The following is a 19310-nucleotide window of genomic DNA, read 5'->3' as shown; positions in this document are numbered from 1 at the left end:
CTGTCATATTAGCAGAAACTTAAAAAGCGGACCCTTGCTCTGACCTTGTTTGAGGATGAGAGGTGCACAAACACGCAGGAGAGAGTGAGCGAGTGGAGTCCGGTTCTTAAAAGCAACTGTAAACTTCCCTCACCACAACGTAAGGCCTGCCTCTCCCCTCATTCGACTGGACAATGAAAAGACGCGAATGACGTCGAGCGCTTCTCCGCTCTCAGCGCTCCTTCAAAAGCGCGTGCTGCGGCTGACGGCAAAAACCACAAGGCGTTCGGCGCACATAAACAGCGTGCAAACGCTCTCTGTCCATAGAATATCATTCAAAAAAGGCGCCTGCTTTTGGTGTGATCGCCCCCTTAAGCTGTACTTTTGTATCTCTTCTCGGGGCTGCAGAACCTGTTAATGTAACATGAGCTTTTATTTTCACAGTTTCTCTGCCAACTGCTTTAGTCGAGCAGAGACTTTTATGTGCTACTTTGCGCTTACTTCTGCCGGTTAAGGTGTTTACATGACACGCAAAATCGGGATAATGAGCAAAAAACTACCCGTGCCGATCGGTTTTTACTTACACCGTTTATGGGCGTTACGATACAAGAAAACTGATTTAGGCGTTTATATGACCCCACACATTATCAGTTTATTAAGCATAATCGGCATAAGACTGCATGTAAACGCACTCATTAAGTGCGTTTACATGCACAGAATAAGTGGATAACTAGCAAAAATCTGCTTATAAATTTTTTTTTCATGCGCTTACATATGCAAATCAATGAACCGGCTATGCAGAAAACTGCATTACATGGGACTTGGAGATTTCTCAGGTTTCTTGCAGGCAGTGACATCACCACCTATAGTACATAATATAGTCCAGGGGTCGGCAAGTAACTTTGGCCGCGGGCCAATATTTTTTTAACCAGTAGATGGCGGGCCAACTGTTGTTGGCACACTTACGTCTTATTTTGAATTAGCCTAGTATAGGCTATCTGATCTTTTGTCAAGAAACATTGTCTTTATTTTCTATTTAAAAGACGAAAGACGGCATTAAAAATTGCTAAAAACATGGTAATGGGTCTGTGTATCATTCGTTCAATCGTTTTTTTTTTTCAAATTAAAAACAAAAATGAAAAAATTAACCACCACGGGTTTTCTGATTGTGTGCTCAGATAAAAAAAATAATTACTGGATTAGACATTTTTTTTATTTAACTCCTTTATAGGCATAATATATCAATGAAATCATTTTAAACAGATCAAGTACTATAGTGGTAATATTACAGGCATTTATGCTCTCATGAAATACTCTTACAGTCCGACTTTTGAACTATTCCTTTTTTTATTAATATTTAACCGGGACACACACATACACACCTAAGGTTTAAGGAGGTCTCCGCTGGATTGTTTTTTGTCCAGCTCCGACATATTCATTTGTGTTCACCCGCTTTATTTCCCGACCTGACGGGTCCGCAAAACTTAACGTCACGTTTCGTTTCCAGAATCTCACATTCAAATGTCTCTAACGAAAAGAGACAGATAATTTTAAATGTTATACAAAAATTGTGTTCGTGCCAATAAAAATATTATTTTAACATTGTATTCATTGTATTTATAATGAAATATAAATAATAAATTAAATAGGACAAAGCCTCTCACTCAAATTTCTCACCATCATAAACCGAGTTGGTTGCGGAGTTGCTGTTCAAATTGCTGAACATCCTCCTTTGCCAAATTTATAACGTTTTAAACGGAGGTAAAGATCAAAGAACTATGCGTTAGGAAAATTAATAATGGCTTTATTTTAATAGACATGTAAAACCATATTTTGGCGGATTACTTTCATTTTTTTAACAAATTTACCTGCCCATTTAGTCTTAATAATTAACGGTAAACGAACTTGACTTGCTGTTTTCGAAGGCAGGTCGAACCTTAGGTTGGGCTCGAGCCCCAAGTTCAAGTAGCAGAAAACAACAGTATTCCTTTCAAATCTACTTTAAAAGTGTATTAGTTAAAATATTATTGCAGTAAAAGAGTTTCTTTTTATCATATTTTGTAGTGGTTTCTAAAAGCCAGCAATTACTTTTCAGTAATTTGCAATGTCACGGAGTTTAACGTCTTCACGCGTGATGAATTGACATGATTTACGAGGTAAATTTGCAAATGATTCATGAAGTCATACCTCTGCAATTATTTGATCGATTGTGTTTTAGAAGTATGCTCAAACTCTAATGACAGTTATGATCGCGGATGCGCTGGTAGAGAAAGAGAACGAGAAAAAGCGGCCCGTTAAGATAGCTATATACGCATTTTTTTCAGGACATTCTTGCTATTTGTCAGTGTAGCAATAAATAATAATAATAATAATAATAATATACGCGAATAAATAATAATGAAAAAAGTTCAAAAGTCGGACTGTAAGCGAATGAGACTTACAGGAAAGCATGGTTGCTATTCAAACCCTTATTAAAACCCTTATTAAAATGTAATCTGTTAGTACCTGATCTGTTTAAATTTATTTCATTGGTATATATCTGCTAAGGTGTTCAATTAAAATTTGTCCGAACCCGTTTTCATTCATTTTTTTTATTTTTGATCTGAGCGCACAGAAAACGAGTCGTTTGATTTTAGTTCAGGTAATAAATAATAGAAAAACAAGTCGTTTTTCTTTATTTTCTTTTTGGTTTTGATTTGAAAAAACGAATGAAGGAATGATACACGGGGACATTTTTGTAAACTGTTATTGTAAAATAAAAAAGTCTGATTAAAAAAAAAAAACGGACTTAAAATTAATCTGGCGGGCCAGAAAATTTTGCTGGCGGGCCACTTTTGGCCCGCGGGCCGCCAGTTGCCGACCCCTGATATAGTCGTTCAAAAAACCGACAGCATATCTATCTTAAGCTATATTGTTGTATCTCTTTTCAGGTCTGCAGAACCTGTAAATATAACATCATCTTTACTTTCGCAGTTTCTCTGCCAACTGCTTTAGTCGAGCAGAGACTTTTATGCGTTACTTTGCACTTACTTCTGCGCATGACGTTTATCTTTCACACGCGGAGACATGCACACATGAACAAAACCTTGAGAAAGCCGGTTAAGGGGTTTACATTACACGCAAAATCAGGATAATGAGCAAACAACTAACTGTGTCGTAAAAACTAATCGTTTTTTGCTTAAGCCGTTTATTGGATTTCCGATACAAGAAAACCGTTTTACGTGTTTACATGACCCCACACATTATCAGTTTATTAAGCATAATAGGCGTAAGACTGTGCATGTAAATGCTCTCATTATCGTGAGCATCCATTGAGGTTGTAGCAGTATTTGAAAGTGGAAAGAGACCGGCAGCTTTCCTGCGAGTGGCCGTGGTTTTAGCGCCAACAGCGGACGCAGAGCGCAAAATCCTGCCTGTTTTTCCAAGATTTTGATCATTCTTATTTTGATTAAACTTTTTTGTAATAATTTAAATTTGGTTTGGTGATTAACATCACATTTTTTGTTGTTTTACAAACTGAACACATTTGATATCAGACTTCACACGGACAGCTCATTCGCTTTATGAGAGATTGAACCCTTCCTGAACGTTTTCAAGTCTTCAGTGTTGGCTCCGCTCACTTCAACTAATTACAGAAATTGCGACACAGCTCTACAAAAGCAACAAAAGCTTTTGCTCTCAGATCAAGAGTTTTGAGATACCTCTTACAGAATTATCCTTTGTGTTCATTCAGGTCCAACAATCTCTGGTTCTCTTTCATTGGCTACATCGCAGTGTTGACACAATAAGAGCAGATCACATATGATGCTGCCTTACATTTTGACACAGCTATTGTCGTACTGGTCTAGGTACACGTACACATTTTGAACTTGAAATGGTTAATGGTCAACTGTTTGAACAGCAGATCAATGCCAGTTTTAAACCAATAGACCAATCACATGAATGAAAAACAGAAAAAGCAGAAAAGCTTGATTCGACCATTGCAGGATGCCTTAAAGATCGTTTATCTTTACTTTTAATACCTTTATCTACAGCACAAAAAAGCTGATGACTGCTAAAAGTAAAGCAGGACAAAAGCGACCCATAGGGTTTCGAAGTACATTATTATACATCATGCCGATCTCTATTGGACTATTCAGCAACAGTGAAAAAGCAGTTCTTATTGTTAGTAGCAAAGTGTCTCTGTAAAAGTGCAGCTGTTTTTGTTTCGTTTTGAAAAGCAAACCACAAAGTAAAGAAACCCCATTTCTCAGAGCAATAAACATCTCTTCATCCTATTCAAACCCTCTCACTAAAGATAACACTCCAGACCCGACACAAATAAGTCTCACTCTTGTCTCACAAAATGAACAGATCGACTGTACTCAGTAAGGTAAAAAAGAAAAATGCTCCACACTGAATCCCTCCAGCTTGTCCAAAGTTTTCAATGCATCTTCATTTCATATCTGCTGTTTCTCATCCTATCATTAGTAGTGCTATTCTGTGCTTTGCTTCTGCAAACCATATAATCTCAATCTTTTCAGTGACAAAAGGACCACATGGACCAGCTCTATTAAAACAGTTCTCTTTTCCTACAGCTCCTCAGGAGAGACTTTTTTTGTTTTTGTTCTGTTAGGGATGATTTTGAAGCAATTCTGTGCAAAGGTTCTGCATCAAAACAGCCCGAGCCATTGATACAAAGACCTTTTAAAAACTTGTGTAACTATGTTTATTCATTTTAACCCTCATAAGCCCCTATTTTCCTGTTTTGTGGAGGTAAAAATGACCCCAGAAATTAAAAGAGTGATTACAAAAAATATATACATTTTTAATTATACAAATAATATATTTTTTTGTGTACTTCATAACTCCCAAAACACAGCATTAATGTTTAGATGGGAAGTACTTTTGCACCGGTTTACCACTAAATTCCTCAACTACACCATTACAGGGTTCCCACACCTTAGTTAACTTCAAGGACCTTTGAAGGACTTTCCAGGTCCAATACCCTCAAATTCAAGGACTAAATGTGGGGACACATTTCAAGTGAGAGCAAGGTTACATTGTGTTACCTTTTAAGATACATTGATACAGTTCCCTTTCCAGGGAACTCGCGCTGCGTCACTGCGGTGAAACTTTGGGGACACTTCCAAGGGTAAGTGCATCTGAATGTGTATATCAAATTCAACCAATGGTGAGGCTTAACGACAAAGACAGGGTGACGCGGGAGACAGGAATTATATCACTATTTAAAATATATTGCCAAAGATGGCGTTACAGGAACGCAGGAAATGTGGCAAGGGAGACGCAGCGCCTCGTTCCCTTCTCAGGGATCAACAGTTACACACGTAACCAGAGACGTTTTCATGTGTCAAACACAACTATGCAAAAAAGCATTTTGGTATGAATCAACATTCACATACAGAAGATATAAGCATTTAAAGCAATTTTTTCCACAAAAAATTCTTGCATAAAATAGATTCAAGCACTTTCAATGATTTTCAAAAACTTCCCAGGGCCTTGAATTTTTCCCCCCAGATTCACAAACTTTCAAGGATTTCAAGGACCCGTGGGAACCCTGCCATTAGCTTGCCAGTAAAATATCAAATTTTTGTGAGAAATTCACATCAATTATGATCTTAATTTGATTTAAATTGTTTATAGATATTGATCTAGATGTTGTGTGTTGAATTCGGCCATCAGATGTTTAGAAAAAAACATAAAAGGATTACAGTTTAGGAAATAAATCATTTCGACCAGCAGAGGCCCATAGAGACCCATTGATTTCACTGGATGTGGCCTACTGCTCATATCACTACTTTATTGATACATTTTGTGAATTTATGTATATATTTACATTAGAAAGGACATTAAAAAAATAAATGTTATTTCAAATAGTAGAATTTTGTAGTTTTTGATGCATTTTTAAATGTCTGTTTTAACAAAATGCCACAGAAATTTGACTGAATCTAAGTGTGTGTGCGCGTGCATGTGTACGCACCTGTGTGAGCATTAGAGCCCAGCAATTAACATCAGTTTTGCATCTCTGTGGCAGTCATACCCGTGTGTGTGTGTGTGTGTGTGTGTGTGTGTGTGTGTGTGTGTGTGTGTGTGTGTGTGTGTGTGTGTGTGTGTGTGTGTGTGTGTGTGTGTGTGTGTGTGTGTAATTGAGCATGTCTTTTCTATATTGCTATATTTGTGCTCTAGTACCAGGCCTACTTTTCTGTGTTGAGAGTTTCAGATTTATTCTAGATGCATTGATTTTATTTTGATAAATAAAAAAAAGATTTTTTTGCATTTCCCATTTTCAGTTGGGGTCATGTTTTCCCCCAAAAAGCCTATTTTGGTAATTTTTACACATCTTTAGAACGACTGAATCAAACCTAGTTTTTTATTTAAAAAATATTGACAGACAGTCTAGAAAAGTCACTAAATCTTGAATGGAAACATATTTTTTAACTAAAGAAAAGTGGCTTGGGGTAAGATTGAGGACTTATAAGGGTTAAAACATGGTGATTTTATTAATCCTGATTAGATATAATAAAGATTAAGAAATTTTGTCATGGTCTGATGAACCTGAAAGCTGAAAAGCTCCTGTGTATTGTTTTTAATGTCCACACCTTTTCTCGATACAAATGCCACAGCAGACACACCTTTCTGTCATTTTTCTTTCACTGCAAGCTTCTTTAACACTATGCGTTACTTCAACATTTCTATTAGTGGAATGATAAATAACCATTTCAGAAAAATGTGCCGCACATTGGCCAACTGACTTCTCCCACCCCTACTTTCTATTCGTACTTCAATACAACAAAGGGTCTGCTAGCCACTCACAAAGTCTTGCCGGATATCGTTGAAGTCCTTGCCGTATTTCTCCAGCGCCTCCTCGAACAGGTTAGCCTCTGATGAGCTCCACTCCTCCATCTCGTCCCGGCACAGCACTGGTCCTCCTTGAGGAACCAGCACACTCAGGGCACTGGACAGGTCGTAGCCATGCCGGTGCAGGGTGTCCATGGCGTGAAACTTGAGAATGTAAAATGGACAGAAACCATAAGAATCAATCTATTTTATCACCTATCCTGCGACTATATTGAGTGAGAAAGAAGGTGTGGGTGGGATTGATACCAGCGTGATGTCTCGTGAGGCTGCCGCTGCACTCATGTGTAAGCTGGGCTGTCTGACGGAGCTGCTACAGTCCAACGCTCGGGCAAAGGTACCGACCGCCCTGAATAGACATAATCAGATTGCACACGCATCTTTTATTACATCATCAAAACTAAAAGCAGCAGCACCCAGTTCTCAAACAATGTATTTAAAGACGTTTTACTATATACAGGGCTCCAGACTAACTTTTTTCACTAGGAGCACAGTGGCCCCCAACTGAAAATTTTAGGGGCGCAACCAGAAAATTTAGGGGCACATACCCTAAATCAAAATGCTTACCAAATATTCACATTTCTACTAAGTAATACACTGTATTACTAATAAATACTTTGATGATAGATGCAGAAAGTACAATGTGCTGTTTAAAATTTAGTGTCACATCACAAAAAAAGGTCAAATTTACTGGTCGCACATGTGCGACTGGATGTAAAATTGTGGCACACTCTCAAATTTTGGTGGAAAAATGCCACCATTTGGTGGCAGTCTGGAGCCCTGATATAAAACTTGACAAACATTTTATTTAGGGCTTAAAATATTAAAAAGTAAGATTATATTAGTAAAACTCAATGTGTGTCTTTGCATTTTTTAAACTACACTTCTACACATGAATAATCTAATTTAGGGATTTATTTAGAAATAATAAATAAAAATCTTGCCAAAAAAAAAATGCAAAGACATACCGTGCCACCACAAGAAACTGGTCGATTTGCTTGTTGGTCAATGGACACTCTGGGTCCCACATCTTGACTTCCAGTTTAGATTGGTCTCTGTCATCAGTTTCTCCTATAGAGAGATATTCTTACATCAGAACTGCTGTGTTTAACCCTTAGATAAATATGCCATCAACAATCCTGTCAAGTAAATGCAAAGCAACTTGTTATCATGGCGCCTATGTGAAAAACACATAAATCAAACATGGCATTAAGTCGTGATAGTAGCTTGGAAAGTTCACAAAGTACAACTATGATAATGACTTAATCTTGCGCTATAATAATACTGAACTGTAAATAGTTTTGAAAGAAAAACGTATGCAAAACAAAAGGTCAGAAGAATTAATGAGCTATGCAAGCTGGATCAAGTCCAATCCTTGTTGTTGTTTGGCTATCATTTAACAAGTATCCATCTTGTCAACGCAGACAGAAAATGTTTTCAATCAAATCTCCTCTACACATCTTGCTACGAGATATAAGCTTCCTTCACACTTTTACTAGCCTCTTATTACAGAAGATTAGAGCTGTTGACTGGGCATTTTTGTGAATTTGAGAGAGCAGTTATTTTGGGGTTACCGACTGACAGAACAGCAATTTCACACTTGACTGATAGTAGACGCTGATACTGTAAATGTTCAGTCTGATGCGTCAGTGCTCACAAATCAAACTCGCCGGGAAAGTTTAAAACTACAAACAAGCAACACAACTCCTTTGCTCGATTACTTTCAGAGGCAATGATCTTCAACACAAAACAAATCACCTCTCAGACAACATGCATTACAAATGGGGAGTACTGAGACTCAATAAAACCCTGGACACAATTCCACCGGAGGTCCTTTCTTGCATTGTGTTTTTTGGTTCAAAATCGAGGTAGTTTGCATCTTTAAAGTTGCCATGAAATTAAAATGTAAAACTTTTAAAATAAATATTGTTGTGTTTTTCACTCATTTTTGCACTTTTTTATTAACTCTTTCCCCACCATTGACAAGTTATCTTGTCTAAAACATTTGCATAAAAAACGTATTCCTGATATTTTTATGTTAATCTGCAAAATCTTCAAAAAACTGAAGCCAAACGTTATTTACTCATTTTAAACTCTGTGTATGTTTTGATAATCATTCTGAATCATAATTCCATCACAAAAATGCAATTATTGCAGCTTTTTGCATAATTTTTTTTTTAAAGAAAAATACCCATATTTAAGAGTTTATAAGCAGAGAAAAATATATAGATAGGATGAAACTTTTTTTTTCCTATTTTGTTTGTTTGAAAGCAGAGGGTCTGTTCTTCATTTGATATATTTGTATGTTTATTTTTAGAATAAAGTTTTCCTGGGAGGCGTTTTGTGAAACTTTTGTGAAAATCACAAAAAATGCTGGCGGGCAACTTTTCAAAAATGGCTGGCCCAAAAACTGCCCCTACATTTTTTTTCCATTTCAGAAGTCGATATACGTCACAATACAGAACCGAAGCGCAACTGCAACTAAGACAAACTCATCAATAAACAGATCTGGGGTTGTGAAAACTGAAAAACCCCTAAATTTTGCCACTATTGGAAATAATCAACAGTAATTCATAATCCATGGCAAGTGTTTAAACAATAACACAACTGACCTTCCTGTAACATTTCAGGGACGTCAGCCTGAAAGCGTGGACCAACACGAATCTCCCCTTTGTCAGCCAATAATGTCTTCTGTGTAGGATCATACACCAGTGAATAAAAAAATGTGTCCTGTGAAAAAAAAAGAACGCAGAATCCCAAAAATTAAACACACAATCAACTTAAGACACAAAGGGGCTTTAAAACAAAAAACGGCTCTTATGTACCTCTTTATCCAGATAGGAGAGAACAACTTCAGTCTCGTTCAAAAGCGCCACACTGCACTTCCCCCTGTTTCAAGAAATCCAGAAAAGAATTGTAATAAATGATTAGAAAACAACACCCAGTGCTCCGTGCCATATGTTATGTTTTACATACAGCTATCTCCACCCGGCCTCTAATCCACTGCACAGTACGGAGGTGGAAGAAAGGGGAACAAACTAGGTGCAAGATTACAAAAGACCACGTGATTGTGTGATGGTGATTTAGGCACAGATGAAAAGGTGAGAAAAGAGCAGATGGGTGCGAGAACAATCGTGAAGGAAATTAAAGGGTTCGAGATGGCAGAAAGAGGAAATGGGTAACAGATAAGAGGCAGGCACAGTTAATCAGAAAACACAGAAAAAAATACTGTGGTATTGTAGAGTGAATAAAAAGATGCTAATAAATCTGTGCTTCTTTTATAACTGATCGAGTGCTTTACCAAAAAAAGCCAATACGGTACAACAACACCCTACATGCCTGCATCTATAGTTTTCTAAGCTATATGCTCACAAAGCAAACCCTTTTAATAACAATTACACTTTTAAAATTGTGAAACAATCAAATGCATTTTCATAACCAATGAAAAACTTGATTAGAGTGACAGCATTAAACTGCATTTGAACAAGTAAGGAATATTTGACAATGGATCATTGAATTATTTGAAAATAATGCACACCCAAGGTGTTAATGCGGCAAGACATAAAGGTTTGGTTTCCTGGACCGGGATTAGTTTAAGCCAGAACAACGCCTTAGTTTAATTAGCAAATATAACTAGTTTTAACAAACATGCCTTACTGGCGTGCATTTTGAGGCAAAACAAAGGACACTGATATATTTTAAGATATGTCCTTGCAAGTTGTTTTCAGTTTGGACTGCTCTTACATTTATTTTAGTCTAAGACTAGTCTAATCCCTGTCCGTGAAACCGCCCCATAGCGTTTAAATAATTCAAAGGACTTGAGGCAATTATTTAACTTATACCATAGTTACCGCAGACATTGCTCGGGTGGTTATTACGGTGGTCCTTATTTTTCAACTTTTAAAAGTTCATGCTCTCAGTCTCACCCCACCAATATGTTTGAATAAATAAAGAAATAAATTGAGCACATTTGCGTATTATGTGATATTTTTGCTTGCATGTATTATTGTTAAATAATATATACTTATGGCAGCAATGGACTTATTTGACCATGCTCCATGCAATTAAAACTCCTGTTTTAGTTGTGATATGTCTTTCAAAGCAAGAAAGCTTCAATCTGAATGAAGCACAATATACACTGAGACAATGGCTAAAGCAACATGAAGCAAGTCTGCAATATGGTTACTCGGATCAGAAGAGACTGAAATAACTGGAACAAAGTTACCCTCCAAGAAGCAAGTATTATGTGTGTTGTGTGTTTTGAAATGGTACAGTTTTTGCAAAAATATGTGATTTCGGAAATAAAGGTCAAAGGCATTGAGCAACATCTAGATATTGAAATTTGCACAGTGTGTTTTTAATGATATTCTAACAAATGGAGGGGGTGAGAGTTGAACATTAAAAAAAATTGACCCATTATAAGGACCACCGTGGTGATTATTTTAAGACATTTGACAAGTCAGGTGTACGTTTATCGAAAAATAATGCATACCCATTGAACATTTCTCAACCAATCAGAATAAAGCATTTAACAGCCTTGTGGTATAAATAAATATAAATGACACAATATCAACAAACAGCAGTATATAGTACACCAGCTATTGTGTCACAAAAAAGACATAAAGTGTCACACAAACTTTATATTAATTGTTAATTGTTCTGTTTTGTTTAAACTCACTTAAATGAATCTGACAAGAATGAGATACGTTTTTATAAGTTATTCAGATTTACTTAAATAAATAAATCATAATTCAGATGATGATATGATTTTATGCAGGTTGAAAGTTGATACCTGGATTTACTTAATAAAACAATACATCTCTATCTTGACATGCATCCACTTCCATCCAAAATACATTATTCCCTGTAAATACCAGCAAGCCTTCCAGCATGACTGCTCCAATATTTATGGATCATAGAAGCCAAAAAGACGGTAAAACAAAAGAAAGAAGAAAGGGAGTGACATTTCCTTTATTTGAAGGGTGATATCAATCTCGGTCGAGCACAGCGGGCATCCTCAAACCTCAAGACCACCAATAATGTTCGTTGTAGGATGCTTTTCTTTGATTAGAACCACAGTCCCCCAGTTCCCAGCTGCTTATTCATTTATCACCTGAACAACAGCGAGTGCTACAAAAGCCCTGGGGTGTTATCAGGCAACTAAAGAATGGATGTGGAACTGTGACTCACTGCCAAAAGACTTAAAAGTTGTTGGATTGGGGTTTGCTGTTATATGACCCTTAAAATGCCCTGCAAAATAGCACAATGACCCTGTTTACACCTGGTATTTGGGTCCATTTTGGGTGATACAATGACAACTGGTCAGACAAGGCTACGGATGTTGATTTTCTGATGCGTGGTAATGCATTCCTATTGATGATATCACTGGTTCTTGTGTTACGATAACCAAACATTTAGGCAAATTTTAGTCACTGAATGTTCAGATGTACTCTCTGTTTGTAATCAGATCGAGCTTTAGCTATTTAGGGAACACGCATACTTATAAAATGTATACCTTGAATGCACAGCGAGTTGATTTACATAAAGAGTGTGCCAAATGCATAAACTTAAATACACAAACATTTTAGACCCTGTATACACCCGTATTTACTGCTGACCACTTATGAACAGATCACCGAAAATATATCCCCAACACCAAATATACACGACGCCTTAATATTGTTTGTTGGAAGGGTATTGATTGCATTAGTACGTGCATCTGTTTACCTAATGTGTGTGGCAGGGAGGGACTCGTACTGGCGAGAAAGGAAAAGCTCTCTGTGCCGGAGCTGATGCTTCTGTTTCTCCGAAAGCTCGGGCTCGGAAGGAATTTCCTTCTCTTCTTCCAGGTCCTCTGTAGACACAGGGAATTAGAAATTGCTCAAAACATGGGCACAAACATGAGACAGACGTACACATATCATACATGAATTAAAACAGTTAATTTACACGCTGCATGACTTCACCTAAGAAGTTACTTTGATATAAAATGAGAACTAATCGGTCAAATCAAACTGTTTTTAAATGGTAAATGAACTGCATTTATTAAATAAGTCTAATTATCATCTGGCTATTATTTTGTAAATCACTATAATCTTGCAGAGTCTCCCTTGTGCTGTGTACACACCAAAAGATAATCGGGCTAATTTTGGGGCGATTTGATGGTTCTACAGGTTATCTTATCAGATTTCCATATAGTGTGAGGTGTGTTAAAGGGACAGTAAGTAGGGTAAGTGTTTAATTAATCAAAATCAATGTCTTTATTCATAAATATGTCCTCGTTGGTGTCAAATGACCTCTGCCAGTGATCCGACTTTTCTTTGTAAGCTTAAAATTTTTTCTCTTTAATTACATTGAACGGGTAAGTCCAAGGAGGCTGCCATGTCGTTCCGCCATACTGATAAACTATAATAGCAGAGAGGGACAAAAAGCACTAGCCTACCAACACGTTTCCACAGCGCGTTTTTATGTGCACTAGCTGAAAACGGACAAGGAAATCAGTGATTACATAACGGCTACCGTAGTTGCAACACGCATTTGAAAAAGCGAGGCGCTAGAGAGCACTATTCATTTCCAGCAAAATACAATTTCACCACTAGATGGGGGTAAATCCTACTTATTGTCCCTTCAAGAGTGTCCGAACCTGATCGGAAGAACGTCAGAGCCGCCTCGATCGCGAATTGTAAATATCAAACATGGATGGAACCCCGAGGACAAACCCGTGCACGCTCGAGATTTTCATGTGAAATGAAACAATATCCAATCAGAAAGCAAGATGGAAACTCAAAGCGGTCATGGCGCAGCACAAAGTGAAGTTGATGTGGACAGCAGAGATGGACCATGTTCCCGCTGTCTCCACGACTTCACCCAAATTCCCTGAATTTTCTGGCAAAATCATTCCAAACACTATCATTGACATTTCTTCCTGCACACCGTCCGCCATGCTTATTCTGAAGTCTCGCAAGATTTTGTGAGATTTCCTGTGTTCACAGTCGAGACACAGTCGAGAATAGTAGCAAAACGTTTTTTTTCCTTATGTTTGTGGTCTATCACATTTAGAAAACCTTATAAGATGTAAAAAAATATTTTGGTGTGTACCCAGAATTATGTTGAGAGCAAAGCATTATAATACTGTGAAGGTTCAACATGAAGCAAACTAATATAAAATAAGTAATGGGTCTACTATAGATCTCTGACATCTATAGATAATTTCATTTATTTTGTCAAGTAAGTGAACTTGTAAGCTGCTTACCGCCCACGTGATCAAATTGCCTGCGCACGCATTTTGGCAACAGAAGTGGTGTTAGTCCCCATTGGTTCTAATGTGTTAGCAACTCAGAAAGTTAATTAAAACGGTTTCCAAGCATCAAAATGTCTGGTTGTTGCGTTTGGTTGCACTAATATAATATACCAATATGTATATATGTATCTGGACACTTTATATTTGGCCATCTGCAGTGCTGCTTTAAACAAAATCAAAACAGTCTTATGAGAGTACTGCATTTATTCACTCCACTATAGTACACAGATCTGGTAGCTGTGTTGAAAAAGTTGAGTGTCAACTTTTTAAAATAACTTTCTTTGTGTTGCTTCACTGCTGATTCACTGCAATACTTAATTGTGTACAAAAAGGGTCTATAAAAACAGTGCGAATGGAGAAGAGGAGGCAAGCGATGTATGCCTTTGTATTCAAACTAACCATCCTCAAATGAAACTATAGCAAAAAATATTATTTATAGCAAAAAAAAATCAGGATTTCTTTGTTTTACGGAATGTCTGTATTGGAAAATAATATGCAATGAAAACGGTTATAACTACATTCATGAGCATTCTTCATGAAGCCTAATAGTTAAAGGCAGTTGTTTCCCACTTAACATGCTTATAATCTTTAATTTAGTAAAAATTGGCCAGATTAAACAAAACATGTGAACTATAAACGTGTACCCAAAAATCAAGGTAAATTTGTTTAAAGGCCCTGGTCCCCAAACCATTAGAAAATTAGGATGTTGGCCATTTACAAGCACCTGGTACTGCCAAGTCTCCAGACAATACTGATCCCCGCTTCCTAATATCTAAGGCAGATGCATGCATATACGTGGCCAATTTCAGCTGACTTATCATTTTCATGCAAATGACCACTTATGAATGGCACGTCACAGACCGTCCTTGGTTTCCTTAACAATACAATCACATTAGAAAACACATCAGGTGCATTCACTTACTTGCATGTTTATCAGCCAGCTGAATAAGGCTCTGTGAGATGTCTCTTCTCCTGTAGAAACAGACCACCTTTGCCTCCACATTGCCGCTTGCCGTCTGAATAAAACAACAACACAAGGCAAGCTTTAGAAAACTTAACACGCAAACGCACTCCCCCCTTGAACACTGGGGACGCTGAACATAACACCTTCTTTAATCAATACTAAAAACACCTGAAGCTGATGTTGCAGCCAGGAGTGCAGTGCTGCTAAATATCAAAACCTGCTGTGTCTGCACTCCTCAGAGTAATCGAAAAACCAAAGCCAACCAGTGTACAAGAGGCATGCTGCGCATGTTAAATACAAAATTAAGATTAAATCTCAAGTACTTTATCAAGAAAGACAAACAGTGATGGGGATAATAACACAAAAAAATGAATAAAATTTAACATTCAAATAAAATAATGCAGTATAACTTTAATTTTAATTCGACTTTGTTGGACGTTAATCTCAGGAGAGCCAACACAGGTAATTTAAAAGGCGCTCTAAGCGAATCTGTGTAACGTCGCTTTTTGTTGATCTTTGAACTGTTTTCAAACAAACGTAGCTAACTCCTCCCCCTCCCTTACGTGCTTTCATGAACGCGCCCAACCCCCACCCCCAAATCCTTTTTGACGTTTATTGGCTGGAACACTTTGTATGTTTCGTGATGGTAGGTTTGACCACTTTGTTTTTGATGCAGTTTGTGGAGCCTGGGCTGTCTACAGAGATCGCTTTTTTACAGTTTGATCAGTGATCAGGCAGAAAGCAGATAGTGAGGAGATGTTTGCTGTATGTAACAAAAAATGTTTTATGGTCTAAAACACGTGAATTCGCTTAGAGCACCTTTAAACAAGACTATGTGATGATCTCATCTCCACCTTCCCCCAAAACTGCCTAAAGCTACCATTTCCTCTGACAATGATTGAGATTGTGAAAGATAAATCATATAGATTAAGCACATCTTGTTGGCCACTGGGTGATTTTTTTTAGTATAGATGCCTAACCAACCTTGTGGAACAGGTATAGCAATTGAATTTGTCAGACAAGTAAATCCTGTACTTTGGCAAATATGTCAAAAGACATCTTATATGCATCACCTAATGTGAAAATGAGAAGATTCTGCAGTTTAGCATTTGCTTTAACATGCACTTTAGTTGATAGAAAGGCAGAAAAAATGAAATTATTTTTTAAACAGTGCTGCTGTCTTATAAAAGTATTGCATTTATATGTACAGGCAGTTAAGTATGTGGGATGGGCATAGAGCTTATAAACTCATAAGATATTTCTCATGACTAAATCATTTTTAATCATACTATTTTCATTTTCAAGTCAACTTTACATCACAGACCACTTTTCTAAAGCACCCTACATGTGGTCTTGTTTCTGGCTTTCTGTGAAGCATGTTTCACGCACAAATAGCTGTTGGGACAGTGGCAGTACACTAGCGTGAATGGAGAAGTGCATAGAGATGCAAGTAATATTTTGCTTCTGTCGAGCTGGCTGAGCTCCTTGTGTCGATGTCACGACAATGTTGTATCCACACCCTACCAGTACACTCAGTGACCAACAACCCACACATCTCCCTCCCAGGCCTGAGGGCACTGTACCTTATTTAGTTCCTCTATTCTCCTGATCAGATATGGGTTGCTTGAAGAATTCTCAAAGAAGACATAATCTGCAGCAAAAGACAACAGAATCAACATGTGTATTCAAATTAGGCTTGCCGCGATAGTCGGTGAAACGGTGATAACCGGTGCTTCAGCCTCTCACCGGTTAGATCCCTTGCCCACCGCGACACCGTCTTTCACCGTCGTTTTGATATTTTCGTGTAATTTAATCATTTAGTTTCGTTAGAGAGAGCAAACTGAATGTGTCTGGTGCCTGAATTAAGCGGAGCTGAACGCGCTTCACGTCACAAAGCAGCAGGTGTCAGATTTCATTTATTCCTGTCAGAGTTTGCGAGGCAAGCTGACTGACCAGACGAAGGCAGAAGCCGCGTGCTTACTCGTTTTTTTATAATATACATATATGATGTTTAATATAAGCGAGATCGTTTTGTTGTTGTGTTTATCATCAAGAAAAATAATAAACCCATCATTCAAGCAGCGCTTTATGGAGAAGTAGCCGGTTGCTCTGCTTGGGACTGGCTGGTTCTTTGAGAATTACCTACGCACATTGACTCAAGCACTTAATTAAATCAGCTGTTGGACTCGCATTGCACGCAAATTCATATGCAATTTAACATAGCGTACGCAAGCACTGCATTTAAACAGTTGCGTAATTCAAAAGTGAAAGTAGAATGTGCACGTCTGCATGCGCATTTATAAGCCCCTCCCACACGGTGACACCGGTATCACCGTGTTTGTGACGCGCTGATTAACCGGTGGGAAAATTACGTCACCGCGGCAACCCTAATTCAAATATAAAAAACACAAACACCAAGGCTTGGAGTGGTGATGTGAAGAAAGAGCCAAAAACAAAGTCAATGTGAAATGATTTAGCAACTTGTTTTAAAACTTTGTAAACCATGTTACTAAGCAACTCGCGACTACCATATGATGAAGGTGTTTTCACAAAGTAGGACATGTACCTGGGGCCCTGTTTACACATACATGGTTATTTTGAAAAACAGAGACATTTCCCTTCATTTGCGCACTCGCATCTGAATCAGATTCTTTTTTTAAAAACTCCGGCCAGAGTGGAGATTTGGAAAATCTTTGGTTACATGGTTGCATGTAAACTAAGACAAATGTATGTTTAGGCAGCCAACGTCACAGTATGCGCCAGAGCTCGTACCTACGCCAACAATGCAACCTTGTTCAAAAGAGGAACAGGAAGTGATTGTTGCTGTTTTCGGGATTCTGATTGGCTAACGTGGGCTTGAGCTTCTCGTTACACCATATATACACGGGTACGTGTCAATGAACACTTTTCTGAAAACTGACATGTGTGCACAAAGTTATTTTTGAAACCGGAGAGTTTGAAATGTCCGCTTATGAAAACAGCCTCCCACGTGTAAACGTAGTCTTGATCAACACTGTTTGTCCAGGAACAACTTTTACGGTGCATTCACACGGGACGTAAGCGTTAACGCTTCTCATTCACTTTTGATGGGTGACATCATGCGTTGCCGAACTAAATTGTGGATCCGTCGGCGCCGCGTCAGTGCCGTTGCTTTCAAGCGGCAATGCTTGCGTCAGCCAATCAAATCGCCTTATGCAAATAACCTAGGCAGAGCCAGCCAATTACATTTATGGAAGACCGGAGCAAGTGTAGCGGCCAGTGTGATTGGCTGTTGGCCACGCTTCAGACAAGCCTGCCGTTAAGCGTTAACGCTTACGCCCCATGTGAATGTACCGTTATATCAACCTATCAGGTTGTAGGATTGGAGTTCACGTTAATTTTAGAGTCAGGACTATGTTATGGGTACGTTATGGTTGTGGTTGGTCAGAATATTTTATGATCAACAAAAGATGTTAAGCCAGGAACACATCTTGACAAAATCAGTCACCCATACACCATGCAAAGATTACAGGCAGGGTATAAGTGCATTATGACCTGTATTATTTTACTAGGTTAAGATTTGGCATCTCATTTAAAATGTCAGACTATAATTCCAAATACATCACTGAACTTAAATTTAAGATGTCCAAAAAGTGACATTTTTAGTGACATTTCAGTTGAGAATAAGGCAAAACAGGCTTTCAAACAAACGTTTCATTCCCGAAAATTACAGTATTTTGATCATTGCCATATTGGCCACATTCCGTTACATTGTATCTCATTAAAGAGCACAAAGGGACAGGTAGCATTGTAAGTGTGTAATTAAGCATTTTATCAAACTTAAAATCAGATCCTATTTAAACGTTAAAGACGCACATTTCACTGAATTCACTTGCACAATCCTTTATACCGCCGCGAAATGAACGACGCCATGAATCAATGACTATTATGTAGCAAGCTAATTGCACAAACAAACAATGCGGTGGATATATTGATAATTACACGCATGACAGTAATATAACCATAAAATAGTGCAAGTTATCAATGGTTTGGTGAATTAGGGGCAAGAAAGTGAATATGGTTGCTCTGCAACGCACAAAGTCACTGTGCTGGCTGTAAATGCTAACTCGCGTTGCTACCTTGCATGCCGATTGAGGACCCGTAACTAATGGATACGTGCCAAAAGGGAGACAAATGATTACAAAGAAAACATCGGCGTCAAAAATAGGCATG

At 37.9% G+C, this 19310-nt stretch overlaps 1 protein-coding gene across 7 annotated transcripts in view; it reads right to left on the bottom strand.

Annotated features, from left to right (window-relative positions):
• The window catches only part of mta3 (metastasis associated 1 family, member 3), a 39717-nt gene that overhangs the window by 19696 nt on the left and 711 nt on the right, over positions 1–19310 (bottom strand). For all 7 annotated transcript variants that reach the window (XM_055175414.2, XM_055175419.2, XM_055175415.2 and 4 more), the window contains 8 exons: positions 16682–16749; positions 15057–15150; positions 12562–12688; positions 9660–9723; positions 9447–9564; positions 7803–7905; positions 7084–7183; positions 6793–6981 (listed from right to left, as the gene is read on the bottom strand). In XM_055175414.2, coding sequence (XP_055031389.2) covers positions 6793–6981; positions 7084–7183; positions 7803–7905; positions 9447–9564; positions 9660–9723; positions 12562–12688; positions 15057–15150; positions 16682–16749 — 863 coding nt within the window. The remainder of the gene's footprint in view (positions 1–6792; positions 6982–7083; positions 7184–7802; positions 7906–9446; positions 9565–9659; positions 9724–12561; positions 12689–15056; positions 15151–16681; positions 16750–19310) is intronic.

The sequence above is a fragment of the Misgurnus anguillicaudatus genome, chromosome 4 (assembly GCF_027580225.2).
Source record: "Misgurnus anguillicaudatus chromosome 4, ASM2758022v2, whole genome shotgun sequence".
In the NCBI taxonomy this organism is placed as follows: domain Eukaryota; kingdom Metazoa; phylum Chordata; class Actinopteri; order Cypriniformes; family Cobitidae; genus Misgurnus; species Misgurnus anguillicaudatus.
The sequence above is the reverse complement of the archived record's forward strand: the minus strand, read 5'-3'. Positions and strand labels throughout refer to the sequence as shown.